This window comes from Bremia lactucae (assembly GCF_004359215.1).
Source record: "Bremia lactucae strain SF5 chromosome Unknown BlacSF5_NotPlaced_18_SHOA01000004.1_1233567bp, whole genome shotgun sequence".
Taxonomy (NCBI): domain Eukaryota; phylum Oomycota; class Peronosporomycetes; order Peronosporales; family Peronosporaceae; genus Bremia; species Bremia lactucae.
Window position 1 is genome coordinate 500,061 of NW_027152030.1, and position 22,179 is coordinate 522,239.

General features: G+C 47.2%; 10 protein-coding genes across 10 annotated transcripts; 3 read left to right on the forward strand and 7 right to left on the reverse strand.

Annotated features, from left to right (window-relative positions):
- Nucleotides 1-2,169: 2,169 nt before the first annotated feature.
- CCR75_000108 (uncharacterized protein) lies at nt 2,170-6,048 on the forward strand (the record flags this gene model as incomplete). Its single annotated transcript, XM_067958216.1, has 4 exons — nt 2,170-2,362; nt 2,419-2,884; nt 2,947-3,139; nt 3,212-6,048. The coding sequence occupies 4 exons, from the start codon at nt 2,170-2,172 to the stop codon at nt 3,839-3,841; spliced, it is 1,482 nt and encodes a 493-aa protein (XP_067821539.1). The 3' UTR covers nt 3,842-6,048.
- CCR75_000107 (uncharacterized protein) lies at nt 2,204-6,099 on the reverse strand (the record flags this gene model as incomplete). Its single annotated transcript, XM_067958215.1, has 6 exons — nt 2,204-2,874; nt 2,935-3,131; nt 3,204-5,258; nt 5,341-5,423; nt 5,491-5,655; nt 5,722-6,099. The coding sequence occupies 4 exons, from the start codon at nt 6,097-6,099 to the stop codon at nt 4,511-4,513; spliced, it is 1,374 nt and encodes a 457-aa protein (XP_067821532.1). The 3' UTR covers nt 2,204-2,874; nt 2,935-3,131; nt 3,204-4,510.
- Nucleotides 6,100-6,610: 511 nt separating this feature from the next.
- Nucleotides 6,611-7,111, reverse strand: CCR75_000106 (uncharacterized protein; the record flags this gene model as incomplete). The annotated part of the gene is made up of 1 exon (XM_067958214.1): nt 6,611-7,111. The coding sequence occupies one exon, from the start codon at nt 7,109-7,111 to the stop codon at nt 6,611-6,613; it is 501 nt and encodes a 166-aa protein (XP_067821531.1).
- Nucleotides 7,112-7,227: 116 nt separating this feature from the next.
- Nucleotides 7,228-11,024, reverse strand: CCR75_000104 (uncharacterized protein). Its single transcript, XM_067958212.1, has 3 exons — nt 9,359-11,024; nt 9,132-9,279; nt 7,228-9,051 (listed from the first exon to the last, which is right to left on the reverse strand). The coding sequence occupies exons 1-3, from the start codon at nt 10,962-10,964 to the stop codon at nt 8,766-8,768; spliced, it is 2,040 nt and encodes a 679-aa protein (XP_067821533.1). The 5' UTR covers nt 10,965-11,024; the 3' UTR covers nt 7,228-8,765.
- On the forward strand, nt 7,296-8,693 carry CCR75_000105 (uncharacterized protein; the record flags this gene model as incomplete). The annotated part of the gene is made up of 1 exon (XM_067958213.1): nt 7,296-8,693. The coding sequence occupies one exon, from the start codon at nt 7,296-7,298 to the stop codon at nt 8,691-8,693; it is 1,398 nt and encodes a 465-aa protein (XP_067821534.1).
- Nucleotides 11,025-11,490: 466 nt separating the features above from the next.
- On the forward strand, nt 11,491-12,945 carry CCR75_000103 (uncharacterized protein; the record flags this gene model as incomplete). The annotated part of the gene is made up of 1 exon (XM_067958211.1): nt 11,491-12,945. One exon carries the CDS (start codon nt 11,491-11,493, stop codon nt 12,943-12,945), a length of 1,455 nt encoding a protein of 484 aa, XP_067821536.1.
- A 1,848-nt stretch (nt 12,946-14,793) lies between these two features.
- Nucleotides 14,794-16,947, reverse strand: CCR75_000102 (uncharacterized protein; the record flags this gene model as incomplete). The annotated part of the gene is made up of 1 exon (XM_067958210.1): nt 14,794-16,947. The coding sequence occupies one exon, from the start codon at nt 16,945-16,947 to the stop codon at nt 14,794-14,796; it is 2,154 nt and encodes a 717-aa protein (XP_067821535.1).
- Nucleotides 16,948-17,255: 308 nt separating this feature from the next.
- On the reverse strand, nt 17,256-18,053 carry CCR75_000101 (uncharacterized protein; the record flags this gene model as incomplete). Its single annotated transcript, XM_067958209.1, has 1 exon — nt 17,256-18,053. The coding sequence occupies one exon, from the start codon at nt 18,051-18,053 to the stop codon at nt 17,256-17,258; it is 798 nt and encodes a 265-aa protein (XP_067821538.1).
- Nucleotides 18,054-19,341: 1,288 nt separating this feature from the next.
- Nucleotides 19,342-19,650, reverse strand: CCR75_000100 (uncharacterized protein; the record flags this gene model as incomplete). Its single annotated transcript, XM_067958208.1, has 1 exon — nt 19,342-19,650. One exon carries the CDS (start codon nt 19,648-19,650, stop codon nt 19,342-19,344), a length of 309 nt encoding a protein of 102 aa, XP_067821537.1.
- Nucleotides 19,651-19,980: 330 nt separating this feature from the next.
- Nucleotides 19,981-20,304, reverse strand: CCR75_000099 (uncharacterized protein; the record flags this gene model as incomplete). Its single annotated transcript, XM_067958207.1, has 1 exon — nt 19,981-20,304. One exon carries the CDS (start codon nt 20,302-20,304, stop codon nt 19,981-19,983), a length of 324 nt encoding a protein of 107 aa, XP_067821775.1.
- Between the last annotated feature and the right edge of the window lie 1,875 nt (nt 20,305-22,179).

Here is a 22,179-nt window from a genome sequence, read left to right on the forward strand (position 1 = left end):
TACACCGTGTTTACCCACGATGCAATAAAGAAGTCGCATTTGGCTTACAGCAACTATTTATTTCTTGAGATTTGCATACAACTTATGCTTACGCATAAGTGTAAGAACCCTTCGGACGTGGGTACGATGTATTTCAACGTCCGATTTTCCGTTCATGGCTCTGCTACGTCATCAAAACAGCTTAGTGCAAAATCACGCACCGATCTTAACTGATTGGTCACACATCTGTTAAATGTCGCAAGGGCACTACTAAGTCCCTGTGGCATGACTAGCCACTCCCATAGCATTCCGCTTGGGGCACTTACTGCTGTGAATGGAATATTTTGTTCACGAAAAAGGATATGATTATGATAGAATCCATCCATCAGATTTATTGACAAAGAGATAAAACTCTTTGCCAAACCATCAATAATTACGTCTTTTCGTGGTATCGGCGTTTGAGCCGGTACCGTTGCAGCGTTTAATTCATTGAACGCATGCACAATTCGCCATTTTTCTGTTGCTTCACGCACACAGAAGGTCGGAGAGCTATCTAGAAAGGTTGACTTCCTCACATGCCCGCTGCTAAGCGATCGGAACAGAATTTGTCGATCGCTAATACTTTTTCACTAGGCAATGGCCGCTGCTTCATGACACAGTATTTCGAACCTGGTATTAGGGACAAAGCATCACTGCTTGCAGAGCACTCAACAGATAGGTCAATTTCGCATCGAGTGCCTTTATCCTCAGGCAACTCGCATTGTGCGGATTCAGGAAGCTCATCAGTTAATTCGACCATATCCTTATATAAAGGATTTGTCCTCAAAGATTCCCAGGATTGAACGTAAGACGTTCCATCCGAGTCTTCTCATCGAGGTCACTTTCGTCAACCGATGAGCTGCTGAGAACCCGCTCGTCCTCAGGAAATACTATTGCCGACCGAATATCGGCTACGCATATAATCTGTGATAAGTACGCAGATCTGCTTGCCTTTGCCACTACGCAGATCACGCAAGAACCGTTTCGGTTCTAGCGTTGGCAATTGAGTTGTCTCGGAAGTTTACTAAGGAGGCGCTATCAGATCAAGTGTATAAGCGCCTACTTTTGATCTGTTATTTACATAGATAATTAATGTTCCAGTAACCTATTTGAGACTTACTTCCAAAGGTACCTGGGAACCTTTGACCACAAGTTTCTGGGGACTTATTCCCGCGGATTCTTGAGGACTTATTCCCTCAAGTTTTATTTGGGGAGCATGCTCCCCAACTACCTCTTGCTGTGTTTGCGCAACCACAGCGAGATCCTCTACAATCGACTCTCCAGTCAATCTAGGACTTCCGCACTGCCTCTTATAGACAGTTTTGAATATTTTCTTGGATGTTACTTTTCAAGCAAGCATCCTTATTTCTACCACTCAGCGTATTCGAGAGCTTGAACTTCGACGCTGCCTGTGCTTGTGCATAGCCGTCCGAATCTAACTCCACAGTGTGATGGGTATTCACACTGAGGTCTACGTTTGTTTGTTCATTAAGTGGATGACTCACGATACATATCGTGTATGCTGGCATAAGCGTGAAGGTCACATTCGCCCTGCTTCAAATCCAGAAGCTCGGCTTGAGCCCTGAATTCGGCACGTGGCGGCTCATATGCTTGCCTGAGCCGAGCTTAAAGACCTCGTACGACCCAAAGACTAATGGGTAGCGAAGCTTGAGCCCTAAAGCCCAAGATTTGGCACGTCCGGCTAAGTTGGACATGCCAAATTTCACTTTCGTCGCATCATCATTGATGCGGCGAGCTGTAATAGCGTCGTCTGATTCGACGAGCCATCTTAAAAGGGAGTCGCCTTCGACTGCCTTAAACTTAGAGATTTCGATCTTTAAGCTTTCGGGTTGACGCAGATGCGTCGGCCCGCTAGCAGCATGTAAATGTTGCTGTCTCAACAGGTCTAATTGTTGAGTCTTAGCAAGATTAGCGAAAATGGGATGTGCTGTCAATTCAAAGCGACACAGTCGTCTTCTGTCAGAAACGATTGATGTTTTATTCATTCTATAAAATCAAATGTAACCACTTTGCTAAATCTATTTAATAACTAATTAGTTATGATTTATATTTGGATAACTGAAGTGTAAAATCAACCTACTTTCGGCCAAAGCTATCAATAGTCTGCAAAGTTTGCGTATTAAATTTGTGATGACTTCATGCAACGACAACGAGCGCGTGGTTTATTATGATCTCGAAGCTGGCTCTCATACTAAGAATCTGCTGCTCTCGCCTACCACCAAACCCGCTTTCACGTTGCCTATTGTAGGAACTTTAGCACTTGAAGTAACCGGTCAAAATAGTGAGATTTCCCCACACCGGCAGCATCCTTGGTTTATTCTAGGTGCGTTTATGATAGTGGTACCATTGTTAACTAATATGCTGGTATTTTTTGCTTAGACGAAACTCTTGAGAAAGACAACGAAGAAAATCCGTTTGCGACCTTGTTACTACCACAACAATCTTTGCTGGAGGCACCGAAGCCAACGATTGATGCGGACAAGGGTGCGCAAAGTGAACATTCAGAAGTTTGCAATGAAGTAACATCTGAATCATTGGCGAAACCTAAATATTTGAATATTGGCGCTGCGCGCTCACGACATTCCCGACTTGAAAGAAGGGAAACGAGCTGCGATGATCAAAAAAATAAGTCTCGCTCTACAACAAAAATAAGCCAGCACTGCAGTAGAATGACAAACGCAGTTAACAATAGCTTAAAAATACTCAATTCTGAAGCGGCGTCTTTGAGGCCTGAGCGCTGGACTACAAAGAAGGTAGCATATGCTGATACCATAAAACGCCGGAAGTCTTTAGGGGCACTTCAAAAGCGACTTAGCTCTCAATTAGACACGCCGTCTGAGAAAAGGTGGGTGCTCATCCATTCGAGTAGTCAGCTATTCAGCATTCTGATATGACTTGTAAATGTAGGCGAAAGTCGATGCCTGTTGGCTTATTAAGGCGACAAAAACAGCAAACCTTGGAAAACGGATCAGTTATAAGCGGTAAATTGGACAGAAACTTATCACAATCGAAAAAAAAGTTGCTGTCTGATGTACTGCAACGGGCAACGATGATTTCACAGCGGCAGAATATTTTTTTGGAAACTAGTTTGACTTCACAGGTAGATTTATCAATCATATTTTGGCAATATCTCGCGAACTATTGTACTTAACGATAAAATATTGATTGTCAGGCTCAAAGTGGCGAGGACAATACGAAATCCGATGCGATTTCTGACACGATAAAACAGTTGCAAGCCGAGCCATTTGTACTGGAATCATTTTCTTCGGTCAAGTCTTCGTCAGTGGAAGCATTTATGGATCGAAAAACAAAAACCGTAATGAATGAATTTAAAACTCGTGGAAATTTGGGTGATGTCATTCGCAAGGCTATTCGCAAGCGAAAGCGGGACCTCACGTTGTTACGCTCGCACGATCAGCATTTGCTTCCACAGCAAAGTAGCCAGTCGCTACACAGTTCGAATGGTGTGATGGAATGTGTTCAAGATCGAGCGTGGATAAAGGTTCATTTGAAGCGACGTTGCGCAGCTATGCCTCACCTTCTTTTGTACGAATGCCAAATGCATGACTATGAAGTGAGAAAATTAAAAAATGCTCCAAGAGCCTTTAAAGAGAAGAATATGATCGTAAAAGCATTTTTCGATCTGCGGGACGCTGGATACCCCAAATTGTCGGACGGAATATTGCTGAAGATATACGATCCGCTATACTTGGTTGCAGAGCAGTTAGCGGCAGGTTCAACTCGCGAACCCACGTACTTTTTGCTTGGCACCCAACTTGCAGAGTCGTTAAATGATAGTTGATAGCGATTGTTGTTAGCCGAATTGTGGCAAAAAGCTGTTAAATATCGTGGAACTCGACTTTTTTTCATGCGTCTCTAAATTATGCTTTATGCGGTAATTAAGAGATGAGCTATTTAATTTGATAACAATTATACATGCACGGTGATGGTCACCATGGAGGAGGCTTCCAAATTCTGCTTTTTTTTAAGCTTTAACGATAGCTGTTGCGCATCTCGAAGGCATGTGAAGCATTCTAATGACACCAACATTGGAAAATCTTACATGAGCACATTTCCTAGGAATACCAAGTGGCCTTAAGCCTCGTACCAGCCAATAGTAGGCAGAAAATTAAAGCGTGATTTTTGTCGCAAATGGTGCAGCAATGTCTGAACTTAACATACGCCGAAGAAGAGGCTTTGTCGGTAACGTATCTCTTATTTTAAATTGCTTAACACTTGCGCGCAGCATTGAATGGCTGGTCAAGACCAACTCGACGAGAATACCGGATGACATGGGACATATTGTAAACGGCACAGAATTTTCAAAGGTTATTGGACATCACTATTGAAAATTCAGGATTATAATGAGCTGTGTATCAGTCCGGCAATACGACGGGTACATAAAGTTCTTTGCGCGATGGATGGTGCCGTTTAAGTCATATTTAGCCATTTTAATCTCTTTTTAACGGAATTAATTTCCGTTGAGAGCCCATTCTCTCAGTATAGTCGAACAGTCTATGCTGCCATTTAGCAGCATTCCTTTTAATGTGCGCGGAGCAAAAATCAAGTGTACTACCCGAAACTCAGGCTGCAGTGAGCCTGCTCTGCCTAGTCTCATATGAAAATCCCCACCGCGTCCAGTGTTAAATGCATCTCCAGCGTCCTTCACGAGCTTTAATTGTAGCAAATGCTCTAGTGCTTTCTGAGCCTCACTGCGAGTTGGCAGTTGCACAAGCATATCGTGCTGACGGAGAAAAATTTCCCAACGCGCGTACACCATTTCAAGTGTGAAAACGCATTGATCAGCCTTTTCAAGGTGCCCCATTCCGATCAGTAATGCAAGCCCGTGATCCGTCACACTTCGAAGCACAGCGAGTTGATGATCTTGCTCCAACAAGTTTCTAGCGCGTCGAATGTTCTGAGCTGTTAGCAATGGAGTATTAACATCCAAGTAACAAACAGCTGCAAAGACAAGCCTTATGAAAAAGGCTTGCGGTTTGCCAATGTCGTAATCAAACTCAAGGCTTGTTAAAACTTTGTTGTGTTTTGACTGCAGCTCTTTTAGACTCTGGCTTAGCAAAGCAATATAGTTGACTGATGGCTGTTGCATTGTACTGAACGAAGTCCAGTTAAAATCATCAAGAGAAAGCATACAAAAGAGGTCACGCTGTATCTGGACGAAAGAAGGTCTTTCAATAACAATCTGAATGTTTGAAAATCTGTGTCAAGTAAGGATACACGTATAAGTACAGAGTTTAATGGCTTGAGCGCGTAAGTTTTGACAGATATCACAATATTGACCTCGAAAGCACTCGTTTTTCCAGATTGTCCACAACATTGTAATTGTCTGTGACACCCAGCACGCCCATTTTAATATCGAAATCCTACAAACATTGTAGCACAGCATAACATTACCCACTATGTTGCGTGCAGAAGTAAATCTGCAGCTACCTGCAACCAATCCAGCAAGTTGTAAAGTAACAATTGCTTTTTATTACTAGTTTCAAGCACAAATTGCTCCAGCGCATCTAGAATGACAATCACATGGTCTCCAGTCTTGGCTTTTGCAATGAGCAGGCCGCGAAGATACTCGTACATATTCCAGTATGACAGCACCTTTTCCAGGTTAGAAGCAGAACATCAGATCTCTTGCTGAGATTAATCAAAAAAATATTGGCCTACTGGGTGCTTGACTGCCGTCGCGCGGGTAAGCTGCGCTGTGAGCTCCCTAAATGCTTCGAGCTCGTTTTGCAAGATCATACCATTAAGATATATTAGCGTAAATTTGCCAAACTTGCAGCGCAAGTTGTGCATTGCTCGCTTTACAATGACATTACGTTCGCTGCCCGCAGCTCCAAGTAAAAGCCCGGATTGGTTTTCACCAAACTGCACCGTGCGCTCGAAAAGCTGTTCGAGCTTAAAACTTGCGCCCCAATCCTTGGCTGATTCATTTGCGTTTCGAACACAATCGGATGATATGACACGGGAGAGCTTGTGCTTAAGACGTTGGTGCAGTGCACAGCGCACCACGTGCAACTCATCCGCTAAAGGCGCTTTCATTGGTACAATTAATGATACGCTTAACTTACGTTGTGCAATATCAAAAAAAATCAGGAAATTGGCGGGGTACTATTGCTATCAACATTGGTAAACGCTAACTTTGCCTTCATGACATGAGTCACGAAAAGTACACAACATTTCGACACGATGAACTAGTTTAATACTTTAGTAGTCAAATTTAAGAATGTTCAGATCAATCGAAGACTTATAAAATTGGTAGCGTGGTTGTGATACATTGCGGTGTAACTTACAATTATTATTTTAATCTCACGTTGTGACCGTGATCTATTGAAATTAAGAACATTATGTAAGAAGCGATGTTGCCTGGTGAATACGTCCATTTCGAGTCAAAGTTGTTGACTCAACTGTACTAGCCTGCGCAGACAGCTGGGACATGAGCACTACCACATTGTCCTCTGCCGCTGCCTTGCCAAATACATAATTTCCCCGCAGTGGTAACAATATTTATAATTCGCTTATTGTGTCAACGAGTATCTACTGCTTCTATCGATTATTCCTCGTCTTCGTCATCATGCAGCGAAGCCCAAGCATTCTTGGTTTCGACAGCCTTCGTAATAGGTGCCTTCATGCTCTGTAGCTGCACTTTGGATGCGCCACTACCCAGCGATGGAAAAGCGCGTTCGTTGTCGAGCTGGATGCGGCGGTTTACGCGGTTCCGTTGCTCTTGTTCTGCCCACGTGGTGGCCACTGACTCCTTTTCACTAGGTTTTTTGTATTTCTTGGGTTGCTTGGCCCATTGGAAAGACATTTTTGTTTGCTCTTCTTCCTTGTTCAACAAAAGGTCCGATAAGATTTTGCCCGACGCTACCGTTGCGGGAGCCACAACTTTCGGCGCGGGCTTAGCGGAAGCCGCCGCAGCCATACGCTCAGCAGTGGCGCGCTCAATATTTAGCGCGCTTGTCTTGACGATGACGTTGGCATTGACAGTCGTAGATTTCTTTTTCTTTTTCTTACCAAAGAGGGAGTTGAGCTTCGCGTCCGGATCGGCCATTTTGAATGAAGATATCTGGTTGGCCAAAGATGCTCATATATGTAAGTTCAGGACACAAAGCAAATGCTGTGATAATGCACCAATCATCGCATTCACAAATTCACATTGCGCCAATTTATAAAACGATTACACGGCGATTTATAGCTCTCACTTTCCCATTCTTGAAATGATTAACAGCTCCTCAATGACTTTGTCCGCACTGATCGAAAGAAATTGCCTGTCATGTCGGAATCCTAATGCTAAGAATCGCTGCGGCGGCTGTCGACGGGCCTACTTCTGTAACCGCGACTGTCAACGCCAGAGCTGGAAAAGCCACCGTCCGTCATGTCTTCCTTCGCCCGTTAAGTCTTTAAATGATCTGGTTCATGTTAGCACTAACGATATTATCGATGCACCCGTAACTGCATCGCCTTTCAAATGTGTGGACCTCGCAACAGGGCCCGTGCATGTTACAGACATTTCAGTCGAGCCGTCAGCAGCAACTCCCAAGTCAAAGAAAAAGAGTGCGAAAAACAAGAAGAAGCGAATTGCGCGCAGCAACAGCATGCATTTGGCCTCCACAAGCACCCCGCGACAGGAGCGCAAGAACCGCTCAGCCTCACTTGGTGGAAAAAAGCACGTCCTATGGGGAGACGTGCAGGCGCGAGAATTTGCGCGCTTCCCTGGTGGCGGCAGTGCTGTACCTTACGACGGAACATGGGCCCTGGGTCTTGGTAATAAGGTTGCGGACATTGACCTCGGCACTGTGCTTGAGGTGGAAAAAGTTCGAGAGATGGAGTTGCAAGAACGAGCCAATAACTTGTCAAAGTCCAAGCGCCGCAACGTCAGTGTGGGTGAGACGCGCCAATTTGACTACCGCCGAGGGGTTGACAACCCGCTTTTTTCTCGATTGAGCGAAGACGAACGCAAGAAAGTTTTCACGCAAGATAGAATCGCTCAGGAGGATTTAGCGATTGAGGCTCAATTGTCGTCGTCTTCAGATTTAGAAAAACCTAGGCGAAAGTACTCGACTAGATCTGCTTCCATTTTCGATAATTTTGATGGTTTCCAAGGTTACATTGAATCTTCTCTAACATCGCTGGATTTTGGCTGTGTGTCAATTGAGCAGCTGGATGAATTCGCCAGAATTCGTGACTCGCGCGACGGCGCTTGTGGCTGCTCGTGCGGAGACCTTGTCAAAAAAGTTGCAAAAATGAATGTGAAAAAGCTTCGAGCGTTCTTGCATGATTATAACATTCCGATTCTGGACACGGGCACGGGGAAGACAGAACTTATGACTGCTGCCAAGAAAGTAGCGCGTGCGCACAAGAATTGCTCTACTGCCGACGCGGACTGTGAATGCGCGCGAAACGGCGTGCCGTGCCACTCAGATGTTTGTGAAGGCTGCTCTGATGATTGTCACAACCCATTTCAGCGATACGAATACAAAGAAAGTGAAGTGAAGCAGTACCGCAAAGTGCAGCTGGATAAATGGCGCAACTTACAGCAGTCAATTAAGGCAACTTCAAGTTGTAAAATCTTGCGTGAAGACAACTACCCTACAATTTTTCCACCTAAGGCACATGCACAGAGCATAAAGTAGACTGCACCGCACAATGTCGCAGCGGTACTGCACAATATCGCTGCGGCACTGCGACATAGGCTTCTCCAATAACTATTTTCGTCGTGAGAAGATGCTGCGACTGCTGCGAGTTTGAGGCTGGCTGCTAGGTTGTGTCGCACGTTTGTTACGGCGCTTATAGACGGCGATTTGATCGTCCACGCGGATACCCCATTGTAAATGTTCGGCCCTTACGGCGGCAGTCAAAAACAAATTAAGTTTTTCAGCACGCTCTCCGATCGTCTTTTGTGAAAAGTTGCTCACAATGTGACGATGTGGCAACTCTGGAATATCACGGCGTTTCATTCCATTCTCCTTTATAAGACGGTCGCACAGCGAGCTGCATCGCACAAATGCATAGCAAGAGCGTTATTCTTTGACAAATTCTAAAATGACCTCTACAGCAATAATATTACGCACCGGAACGTGCTAAATCGCTTCCAGCAAAACAATGTGCCGTAATTTGTGGTACGAATTTCCAGTTTGTACTGAATGAACTTTTTGCCCGTTCGATTCACAATGCGACTATCAACAATGCGAGCTGACACCAAACCGATCTCACCAGGAACTGTAAGCGACAAAAGCAACGTTAATAAGAAAACCCTTTGCCATCTGACACGACAAGATGTACCAAGTACGCAACTTACTTGGTAACGAAGCGTCTTCCACAATAGCCCGCTCCTCCTCCTCCTCTACGTGAACAGTAACGTCTTTGATTTGAACAAATGCAAGAAATTGGTCGTCGTCCGTAGCATTCACTTCCGTATTAATAGCGTAGCATCCGACATGAGGGTCCAAGCCCACGACTTCACCCGTGCCAAACGGCGTGTCCACCTTGGTACGGGGTGAAAGGATACGGTCGTCATCAAGGTTAACATCTTCACTAGGTACTGTGATCTGCATGCCGCCTGCGGCATTGTCAAGCTTGATAGCATAAGTCTCCCGCTCCTTGTCGTAGCTGATGACGCAACCTGGGCCGCGTTGACGTACGCGCACAGGCACATCTTTCGATAATGACTGTTCGTACTTTGCGTTCTTCTCCTGCTGAATTTGCTCCTGTTGTATACGTTTAGCCTCCTCCTCAGCCAGTTTTGCAGCAAGTCTTGCCTCTGCTAGCTTACGGTCACGTTCTTCAGCCTCCTTGCGAGCACGGCGCTCTTTTTCCTCCTGAATAATTCGTTTCTCCGCCTCGCTAGCCAATCGTTCTTCTTCCTTAAGAGCCTGAGCAGCCAAAAAAGCAGTCTCCTCCTCAATTTTGCGAGCACGTTCATCCTCCGCAAGCCGTTCTTCATTCTCGAGACGCAAGCGCTCTTCCTCCTCTTCGTGAAGACGTCTCTCCTCTACAAGACGCTCCTGTTCCTCTGCAAGACGTTCCTGCTCCTCGCGACGAGCGGCATCCTCGGCCTCCACGCGCGCCGCTTCTATTGCAGCAAGACGCTCTTCCTCAACGCGTATTTCCTCTTCTTCAGCCAGTCGCACGGCCTCCAAAGCGGCAAGTCGCTCTTCTTCCGCTTTACGCGAAGCCTCAGCTTCTTCAGCCGCGCGATGCTCCTCCTCCTCAAGCCGACGTAGCTCCTCTACACGAGCTGCCTCCTCAACCTGACGAAGGCACTCCTTCTCGGCTTCTGCCTCCTTACGCAAACGCGCTTCCTCGGCTTCCGCCTCCTTGCGCATACGCTCCTCGAGGGCAACACGCTCAGATTCCTCCATCGCCGCAAGCGCTGCGGCCTTGCTCTCTTCCTCAATACGCCGGCGCTCCGAAGCCTCAGCTGCCATCTTGATGCGCAGATCCTCCTCAGCGCGACGCTCGGCTTCAATCTGCTCGCGGCGCTGGCGTCGAGACTCTTCCACGCGTGCGTCGTAGGCGGCATCATTCAATTCCTTAGCAGCGCGCTCTTCAGGTAAAAGATCTTTTAGCGTGTCAGCATCGCGGCGCACCTGGTCTTTTCGAGCTAATTCGGCCATGTACTCGGCGCCATGCTTCGCACGCAGCTTGCGCACGGCAAAAGCGCGGCCTAAACTTTGCATCTTGGTGGCATTCTTATGTACATACGCCATAGTCTTAGGGCGGTGCAAGTACCAGAATTTGACGGCAGCCTTCGAGCTCATGATGGTCTCCAAGTCTAAAGGGCGTAATTCAGTCTCGTCAGACTGCATGGCCTTATGCGTGGCCTCATCACGGTGCAGCGCCTCGTGGTCCGTCGCTACGTTTGACTCGCGACCATCGCTAGGCTTCCAATAGGACGAGTACATGGCTGAAGCCTACGAAAGACTCGACTGTGATGAGTAGAGTAGGGAAATGATCGACGGGGGAAGAGGGCAGGCACAACGTGCGCCTTGCTGTGCGTGTCAATCGTAGAGGGAGAGGTAAGTTTGGTTGTTAAAACTTGCTATCTGTATCGGAAGCACAGACCCACCCGTTTGTGGTGTCTGAATGCATCCGGCTTTTTTTTCGTAACGAGCTTAAGCATCAAACATCCTACCTTCGCTGGACTTTTGGCAAAAAAAGCTAAAGCTCTGGAGCTGTCGCGTTGCAAGCCTGTCCATTACGAAATTCGATATGCTAAGTTTTTATCGCTACATCGGAAGGTAGCATCAGATTGTCGTGGGATTTAGATTTAGCATCACCGCAGATGCAGCAAAACGTGGACTCTTTCGCGATTCACGCAATCCAAAGAATTGTCGTTTACTGTCGTCTTAGACGTGTAACATTATTTTAAATTTAAGACATTCGAAATTGTGTTGTCTGCAAGCCACCAATTGGCATCGATTGCTCAAAATGTGTCTCGCCGTCCGGTCGTCCTTTCATCGCAGCCGCTTGTTTCCGCGGCTGTCCGCATTAATCTCGCTAAATTCGCCCCGTCGCTACTTTGCTGCGAGAAGCTTTCTTGACCTGGGCGTCGACGCGCGTATCGTGGCGGGTCTGGAAAAAATGAGAATTACGATGCCCACTGACATCCAATCCAATACAATACAAACCGTACTGGCAGGCCACGACGTGTTGTGCACGGCTCAGACGGGCACAGGCAAGACGCTGGCCTACTTGATTCCGGTAGTTGAACAGATATTGCGCAGGGAATCGGCCAAAATTAGTGAACAAGAATCTGAGAATTCTGCCTTAGTCGTAATGGGCCGTCCTAGCGCACTTGTGTTGCTACCTAGTCGAGAGTTAGCTTTGCAAGTGGCTTCAGTGGCAAAGCAGCTGTCACACTTGGCCAAATTTGCTTCCTGCTCTATAACGAGCGGAGAACGGAAGAGCATTCAACAAAGAAATACATCACGCAGGCTTGACTTGATCATTGGCACCCCTGGCCGTCTGGCCAAATGCATTAGCAAAAAAGACTTTTTTCTTTCCCGCATCGACACTGTGGTGGTCGACGAAGCAGACACGCTTTTTGATGCCAAGATGGGTTTTCGCAAGGAGATGGATGCGATTCTAGAACCAATTTTGGCCAGTGTAGCCAAGCGCAAGCAGTCGCTGCAAATTATTTTGGCGGCAGCTACGATCTGCTCGCCGATTGATCAGGTGCTGAAAAAGAAATTTGGTAATTTGCGTAGTGTAAGCGATGGCAAGATTCACAAAACGCCTACGTCAATCAAAGAAGAATTTGTGCGGGTAAGCCCCGGGAACAAGCACTCGGCGTTGCGCGAAACTTTGAGTTTGCACATGCGCCATGCCACAAAATGCATAATATTTTGCCGTAACGCACTTACTGTGCGCTCTACCGAGCACATGCTCCGTGAACACGGTTTTCAGAACATGGCGTGTCTTCATGGTGATATGCCGCCGGCTCGACGTCTTGAAGCCATACAGGCATTTAAAGGAGATGCTTCTGTCAATATTTTAGTGTGCACAGATCTTGCAGCCCGTGGTCTGGATGTGATGTCAGTACATCATGTAATCATGTTTGACTTTCCGAAGTCTGCAGTCAACTACGTGCATCGTGCTGGTCGTACGGGCAGAGCCAAGGAAAAAGGTCTTGTTACTAGCCTGGTAACCAAACATGATCTCACGCTCGCTATGAGTATTGAAAATTCCAAGCGGAGCAAGAGCACTATCAAGGAGCTACGTGAAGATGCTTCAGCAAATTACTTAACAGCTCAGTCTTCACAACATCCAACTTCAGCAGTCCGAGTGAGGGAGAAGCAATCGCCAGCTTTGTCGCAGTGTTTTAATCGTGGCACAAAAAAAATGCGAAACCACAAGATTCGATCATCGCGCCTATTTCGGTGAAAGCTCTAAAAATTATTAAGCAATCCAAAGCAATAAAATATGCACCCATCATTTATTAATTTTAATTGAAATTTGTGGCTTCTGATTCGCCAGAAAACATGCGATTGCGCACCAACTATAGTTTTATTTAGAAGCATTTTAACTCCCAAAATTTTAGAGATCATGTAAAATACCAAAATTCCAAAATTATTCAGTATGTTTTCCAAAATTGTGAACCATTTGGTCTGCTTCCTCTGATGGTTGACAAAGCGAAGCGACAACAGTCCAAGAACACAAAGACCAACGATGAAGAGACAATGCGAAAATTTGTACAGTCGCTGTGATTTGCCAAAAAAGTTGTCGGATATGTAGTCTTTCACCTTCAAATTAGCGGCAAGTTGAGATGGAGTTCCACTTAAAATTGCACATCCATTGTGCGGGTAATCACCGTCACTTGCGCAGTCTCCAAAGACAAGGGCTGCAGCAAGAGCCAATGCGTATATGTGAGGTAAACGTGATACGGCCATTCGTAGCCTGAGGGGATGGGGCTACCAGAGGGGTTGAACCCGGCGGATAGGAAGAATATCATTTGAAGCAGCAGACCGAAGATCGTGGCACTTTCTACTGTAGGCATGAGTTCAAGCAAAAGCTGGCTGAAATACCTTAGGGGTGAACAGCGAAAGATGAAACCAATACGCGAAGACGTGGCAGTTCCCGCCAAGCCTACCATTGGAAAGTATGGCCGACAAAAAGCATCGTGACAAAAAACGCGTACGGAACCGCTGCGGCAACGACGAAATATTACAGAACGCTATATGTTCGCGATGCACGCTTTGCGATAATGCATAACGATCTTATGAAGCAATTTGCCATGACACTGCTGAAAGAGATGAAACTAACAAAAAAGGTTGAACAAAAGAGCATTCCCATGCCCGAGTTGATACCGGTGTGGGACGTTTACTCTGCGTCGATGTACGTAATACGGAACACAATTCCAAGAATGAGATAAAGAATAAATCGGGTCAGGTTGTGCGAAGCTGTGCACCAATAAACGGAAGAAGCGCTGAAGCAGAAATTCGACCTAAATTATCTCTGTTACAGCACGCTTGTCGCCATAAGTCAATTAGTAATACCCTCACAATTCAAATTTAACAACAACACTTCATAGTTCTTGTTCGACTGGAACTCTCACAAAATCTGTCTTGCCACCAACACTTCCTACTTCTTGCTCGACTGGAAACTCTCACAAAGTCTGTCTTGCCACCGTTGCTGTTGGCCACACCGGCACCAATCACCTCCAACATCCACTTCGCGGGGTTGTGATTGTCTTTCAGCCTTCGAGGGGTATCCATTAAGTAGAATTTGGCCACCAATTTTTTTCCATTCTACGCCCAGCTATGACGTCCATAAACGTCGTTTTACCAGCAACCGAGCGGCCGTGATGGTACCAGGTAACGCATATACCGATCCTGGTAGTGTAGTGGTCCGCCACTCACTTCAGGACCGGGAGGTCCCGGGTTCGATACCCGGGGCCGACAAATCCTCAAAGTATAATGGGAGGTGGTCTTGTCCTGTGCACCCAAAAAGGTGTATATGATTAGAAATACAAAAACTAACCAATCATCAATTGAAGGGCAAGTCCGGTGTAACACACCAGGTAACGCATATCCACTGATGCTGTTGAGCAGATCGATGGTTCTTTTTGAAATTCGTTCGGTGGAGCGCGCCATCTTAAACCACTTTGCTCCTGACCAATTAGAAGCCACAACTTTTGATTAATATATTAATAAATAATTTGTGGGGGCCGGTTAAAAGATAAGGTGGAGCTCGATTCCCTGAAATATTCACTCGGACATACATGACACTTATCTAAGATTCTTTGAGTTTTTTTGACGCGTTCATGCGCCGGTACAACATCTCAAGCTCTCGCTTAGCTTCCCCAGGTGGGAAGTTGGTTAGGTCAAAGTAGTGAGGTGCAATGTCTATGAGCCACTCGCCCATAATGCGAGTATTTAACCGAATGTAGTTACGACTGGTTAGCACAAATTCGTTGTAAACTACCCAGTCCGGCGGGGTATCAAGCACACACGACGGGTGGAGGTGCACAACCTGGTTGTCCTTCACTGTCACGTAGTTTCCACTAACGGCCTTGTGCGCAACTTGCATAAAAAATCCTGACACCAGGGACTTGATTATATTGGGATAATATAGAGGCGAGTGTATATCCAAAGCTGACTGTGTTGGCATTTCCAGTCGTTTCATATTGCGGATTAGCTGATCACGCACATTTGAAGCACTCTGCAGTGAGCGACTGTTCAAATAGTTTTGAAAGCACCAATTGGCGTCGCCAACATTTAACTTGTACGCGTGAAAAACATTAAGCAGAGTGAGGTGGTCACCATCAACATGAGCAAAATTCGCCTTGGCTATGTTGGCGGCCTTGGCGTCATTCTTAGGGCGAATAAAAGGCTCCTGTACCGATAGCATTGCTACGATAATAATCACCTCCTGTGGTACCTGGTACTTCGACGACGAGATTAGCATCTTCGCCAACTGCGGAAGCACCGGCAGCATAGCCATCTGGCGGCCGAGGTCCGTCAAATCACCATCATCGTCTAGTGCACCCAAATAATTAAGCATTTCCAATGCCCGCATAAGAGTCTCAGGGGCAGGCGGATCCATAAAGTCAAAGTGTACTAGATCATCAATACCTAACTGCTTCAGTGTAAGAACGACGCCACTCATTTCTGAGCACAATATCTCCGGATACGTCTGCTCTTCCAGGTCACGAATGAAGGATTGCTCGGTATAGAGACGGAAACATTTACCCGGACGAGTACGACCAGCACGACCAGAACGCTGCTTAGCTGAAGCGCGAGAAATTGGAGACACAAGCAGTGACTCGACACGGATACGAGGATTGTACACCTTCTGTTTCGAAAACCCCGGGTCAACAACGTATACAATACCGTCAATAGTTAGCGATGTCTCCGCAACATTTGTTGAAACGACAATCTTGCGGCCCTTTGGACCACCCGGATAGCGTGACTGTGGGGCATCATTAAAAATAAGCTGCTGTTGTTGCGGGGGCAGCGACGAGTACAGAGGATAAACATCTAGTGGGCCGTATTTCGAAGAATCCAGAGCTTCAGCTTCCGCACGAATTTGACGACAAGCATTTTCAATTTCCTCTTGACCAGTTAAAAAAAGGAGCACATCTCCTTCGTCCTCGCAAAGGTGAATTTGGACGGCCGTCCGTACAGCTGCTTCCAAGTAGTCGCGCTCTGGTTCAGGCGTGTAAAAAATTTCAACGGGAAAGGTACGACCTGGAATTGTGATAAGCGGAGCATCCTCGAAGTATTTTTGAAACTTGACAGCGTCGAGTGTCGCACTCATGACGACGACTTTGAGGTCCGGCCGCTTAGGCAGTACCTCTTTGAGCAATCCGAACAGGATGTCTGTACTAAGTGTACGCTCGTGAGCCTCATCCAGCAAGATTGTCGAGTAATTGGACAAAAGCGGGTCGCTCATGGCGTGCTGCAATAACATACCGTCCGTGAGGAACCGTAGCTTAGTGCGCGCACTCGTGACATCCTCAAATCGGATTGTGTAACCCACTTCCTGGCCTAGCTGAACGTCCATCTCTTCGGCGACGCGTTTGGCAATACTCATGGCTGCCACTCGACGCGGCTGTGTGCAGGCCACCACCTTGCCGTTCTTGGCGTGCAGCAGCGTGAGGAACTGAGGAATTTGTGTCGTCTTACCACTGCCCGTCTCACCCTCTATAACAACAACCTGGTGGGCGTTGACGGCATCCTGAATTTGATTGAGAAACTGGTGCACGGGTAGCTTTTGACGCTGGGACAGCAGCGACTTATATCGAGGTGAGAACGGTGCACCTGTCATCGGGTTTACGCCGGTATCGAAAGAAGTGGCAGATGGCGGCACGTCGGAGAACCTACTCTTGCGCTTCTTCGTGCCATTTTGGTCGCCAACGTCGATTTTGCGCTTACGTTCCGTCATTCCACCAGGTCCACTGGTGTCAACTGGTTGGCTGTAGCGCTCAGATTTTGGTAGTGCAACTTCAGCGTGAACCAATGAAGTTAATTATTGCTGTCAAATATTATATACGCTCACTATAAGCTTTGCAGGAGTTCACAACAAAATAGAGTCGACTGCTGCAAAGGCCAATTTCGACCTAATGTGACACAAGTATCCTATGCAGTCATATTGGAAGGGTGTCTAAGTGACGATAGCGTTTCCATTTCGAAAGATGTATAAAAACCAATTAGCATTAACCTCTATTTGTTGCGCTAGCACGATGTGCTTTATTAATTTAACACCCATTTTTCACTTGCGGAGAACGTAAATTTTACCGACCCATGGACACCCGAAATCATTGCCAAGCTACAAATCAAAAAGAGAACGCTACCAATTACGTAAAACGTGATGGCCTTGTTCATGTAGTGAGTTCCCTCTTCGATGAGGTTAATGTATTGAGGGAGGTAATACCAACTGCCAAGAATAAAAAAAATTGCGCCATTAAACGTACTGAGTGCCGCAATAGAGCCCCAGCAGGCAATGTTCTTGATCTTGAAGCCATTGACGCGCGGGTCTTCGTGAGTGCTGCAGATGAAGATTAGTTCCACGATTGCAGCAACACAGTAAAGGATGCAGCCGATAATGAATGACCAGCAGCCAACCTCGGGTGCCTTTGGATACCAGCCGGGCAAAAAGTAGAGCGCGCCAAGTATGAAAATGGAAGACGCCACACAATTCATCATTGCGTTGTATGCGCGTAAGACTTGTCGCAACTGTGTCCCGTGATTGTGCCGAATAGTCTGAATGAAGTCAAGGTTGGCACCGGCAAAGAACATAATGCAGCCGACGACATAGCACCAACTTGCGAAAATGCCAGCGTCGCCATCCCACATCGTGGAGTATTCAGGGTAGAAGTAGATAGAGCCGATTAAAAAAAGCACTGAACCAAGAAAGTAGATCACTACGCGTCCAATCTCAACGCAATTTTCCCAAGCATCAAATTGATGATCTTCATTCAGTAGCACCTCGCGTTCGCGCGGCGTATTTTTATAAGAGTAGCTTGAGTCGCGAGGAGAAACATCCGCCATTGCTCCAATTACTTGCCAAACTATATCCTACTACTTGAACAAGTAAAAGTAAGTGAGTACTGAAACTGGGGGACAGCCTGCTGTACGAAGACCACTGGATGTTCCTGCGATGAGCTGATACCGCTTAGCAAAACAAATTTGGGAAACAAATTCATGATGTGTCTCCAATGCTGTATGCCGCTAGTTTTATGTCCTGACGTCGGTGCACGATGCAAATGTTTTCGATATTGGAGTGTTTACATGGTTCAAGCTTGCACTATTTTTTGCTCCGGCTATTTTTCACCATGTCTGGTCCAACACGCTGAATCTCCTGTCTTACAGCGTTAGAGAAAAAAACAAAAACGAAAACTAAATATTTGGAATGTGAAACTTCTTGAAACAAGGGAATGTGAGATACTCAATTTCTGATAGAAACGATCAGCACGCCCGTTACGTAAATATTATTTTCTATAAGAGGAAGAATAAATAATATTTCCTACGAGAGAAAATAAATAAAGATGTACAAAATTATTATCCTCACTAATTTTGACTAGATAATTCCAATTTTACCAAATTTTGTAATATTGACACAATAAGACATGATTGAATGATTTAAGTTTAAATCAACACCGCCAATCGTTATAATACCACATTGTGCGGTGCGCATGTAGGCGCCATACATAGTTTGTTGTAATGTAATAAAGTCAGTTGTAGGTAGAAGACCGTCACACAGGAATTTGATATTTAAATCAGTTTTACTTTTCTATTTTAAAGCCTTAGAACTAACCTTTGGTAGCTAAGACTATTTAGCTACCTGTAATTGCGGTATAGTAGGTCGCAGAAAAGAGGTTGGGTGCGCACGATGGGCCAGACAATCGCAAATTGGGACTGGAAACAGCCGTAACCGGTGACCAAGAGTGGCCATGACCTGTGGTCACGAGTGCCATGATCGGTGGTCAAAAGTGGCCATGCCCGGTGGTCACGAGTTGCCATAACCGCCAGTCAAGAATGATCAAGACTATGGGACCATCGAGATCAGAGAAGTCCAGCAGAAGATCCAGAGGATCGAATTTCGTAAGTTCAAATCAAGTGGGTGTCACACAAACAACAAGTTATACTAAGAGCATCAGAGACGGTAGGGACACACATCAGTGTAAGTTGGATAAGTGAAGTGTCCTGCATCTACCTTTGCCGGTTTGGCGTGCCTAAGTGCCCGCAATCAGCAAGCGCACGTTCGCAACTCGACCCCAACCTAAAGTGCCCGAACGAATTGGCACTCGAAACGCACCGAGCGCGCGTCCCACGCCGTTTACCCGGAGGCGTAAGTCGTCTCCAGCAGCTTTTGTGCACTGCGCACCGTGTATCGCACACACACACGCGCCGTCGAGCCTTTCAACCTCGACCTCGTGTGCCATTCGTACGACGCGCTCAATCGTCGAACGAACGCGAAGCCCATCTCGTTGCTGGACATTGATGGCCCCAAGCCCGAACTCATCTGACTCCTCAACTTCAACCGAAACTTCGCCGACTTTTCGCCAAACAAGTTCAGCAGCTCGGATCGCTTCGAGCCGGTGTCAATCAAGCGGACGATGAGTGCGACCTGGATGAGGAGCGCCATGGCCCGGGTGACCTCACCGCAGGCTGGAACATGGTGCCAAGGAACGACAACTGGTCGACGCACCACTAGGCTAAAGTGAAACAAGCGCACTCGGCAGCAAAGATGATACTGAAGATCTTGCTCTGACCCCGCTGCCCGTGCTGCTGTCCGACCCACCAACTGCGACTTCGCCAGCTCCAGTTGTCGACCCGGTCGCCGCTGAGTCCGATGCCCGTGGTTAGGTCCTGCATTACACCGGGATGACCTTGAAAAAACTCCAATAACTCAGCGGTGTGAAGGACGAGGCGATCCGAGTTCGAGAGGGCGCTGTCTAAGATCTCGATGCGAAGCTCAAGCTTGAAACGACACAATCAGAAGCCAGCGCCGAAGCAGCCCAACGCGGTGGTTTAAGCGGAGCACAACGCTGTCGCTGCGCAATAAGCCCAAATCGAAGCAGAGATGGAGCGTCCGGCGATACAGCAGCTGAACTTCGACGCCTTTGCGTACGTCGAGAAGCTGAACGCAGAGAAGACTGTTGCGCAGGAGGAGACAACGAAGGCCCAGGCATTCACTCGGGCCGTCCATGATCAGATGGAAGCGTACAAGGCCGAGGCAGCTGTGGTGCAAACGAAGGCGCTCAAGACGCGCGAGATATTGGCCAGTCTCCGCGATCATGTCACTCTACAGCTCGCGCAAAAAACGGAGAGGCGTCGAGCGGAAACCGAGCGCATGCAGCGCATGATGGACGAGCGGGAGCAGAAACCGCACAGGCCGAAGCCAAGACCGCCACTGCCAAGAATCCGCAGCCGGCTGATCGGCAGTCCCGGTCGTGTTGCGTTTAAATGAAACGCCCGACCAATACGAGGCGGAATTCCAACGCAGCATTCATCCGCATTCCGATGCGATGAAACAGCGGTCGTAGCGAATTAATTTCGCCCGCTTGCGTGTGAAAGAAATCATGGGTGGTACTGTACCCCCTGTTTCTTCTCACAACGCTACTTCTGCTAGTCCATTTGAGACTAGCGAAGAGGCCTCAGCTGGTGCTCCTTTTCATAGGCAGCCATCAAACCGGGCACATCAATACGTAGGGTATCGATCGGTTCTTAAGAGTCAAAACCCTTCGGGAAACCTTTCCATTGGACGAGGATCTGATACCCTTGCCTCACGGAGCGGTGGCCAAGCAACCTTCCGACAAGGAAGCGTTGATTCCCACCCGCATTCATCAGTGCAGGTGGCGCCCGATAGGAGTGGCGATCTCGCCCACCTACTCGCGGCTGCCTTACCTTCGTCCGTTCAGTCACATGCGTTAAGCGCTGCTGAACGACGTATTGCGGATCTCGACGGTCAAGTCTCACGACTGACCTCGGATCTCGTTGATGTCCGAGCGAAGTCTTGTCAGGGTTATGAACGCCTAAAGACTCGCTTGGACCTTTTTGAACGAATAATGCTGAGGGATCCGCGTACTCGCGTGATGTCCCTCGCTCTCCAAGTCCTGTTCGTGGAGGGAGGAATCGGTATGATAGCTTTTCGTCTTCACCGTCCCCCTCACCCGAACGACGCTCGACTCACAGTCGGCGTCACCATCGGTTTCCTTAGCCAGATGGGGATATGTGACCTCATTTGGGTCTACATACCATTTCAGACAACCCACGTAAAATACGGGGTGCGTCTTTATATACGGATGAAGGGTGAGCCTATAATTTAGGTCTCCAACCTCTTCTACCACCGTAAAGGGCCCAATGAAACGCGGCAGCAACTTCGTAGTACCTCCAGGTAGCAGAAATTGCATTTTAGGTTGGGCAGCAGTACTTAATAGTACTTTTTCACCCACTCTAAAGCGTTCATTACTTTTGCGACCATTTGGTCCGTCGGTCCGCATATTCTTTTTGCTTGTCCTGTGCGCTTGCCATCGCGTCACGGACTTTACGTGTGATGGCTAATCGCTCATCCACATTTGACCATTCGGTCCGCATATTATTTTTGCTTGTCCTGTGCGCTTGCCATTGCGTCACGGACTTTACGTGTGATGGCTAATCGCTCATCCACAAAGCGTTGAGCCTCGCTCACGCTTTAAGCATCAAACTCGCCTACGATACCGCCAAGAGGTCGGTCAAAAGGCGTATTTTTATTGACCGCTGCTAAACTGGCAGGGTCACTAGGACAAGTTTCAGTCTTTGAGATGATACCCTCATGGGTCATCGTCATATTAACGAAACTATGTCCCTCTTTCGCACCGAGCATAGTGAGGGGCCCTCCCCCACTAAGACTCGGGCTGCGCACAAACGAGACTGGCGTCCGAGGATGGCGCAGTCCGTTAATATAAAACGGTGTCTCACCCGTACTGGCGTGGACACTGTTATTTATAGCGAACTCCACAAAGGGCAATTGCTTGCTCCACTCTTTGGGAGTTGCTATAGTGCGTAAGACATCCGCCACGACCCGATTGGCACGTTCTGTTTGGCCATCGGTCTGGGGATGATCTGCGGTCGACATGTGGAGCTTGCTACCTAGCAGCTCGAACACATGTCGCCAAAAACCAGACGTAAAACG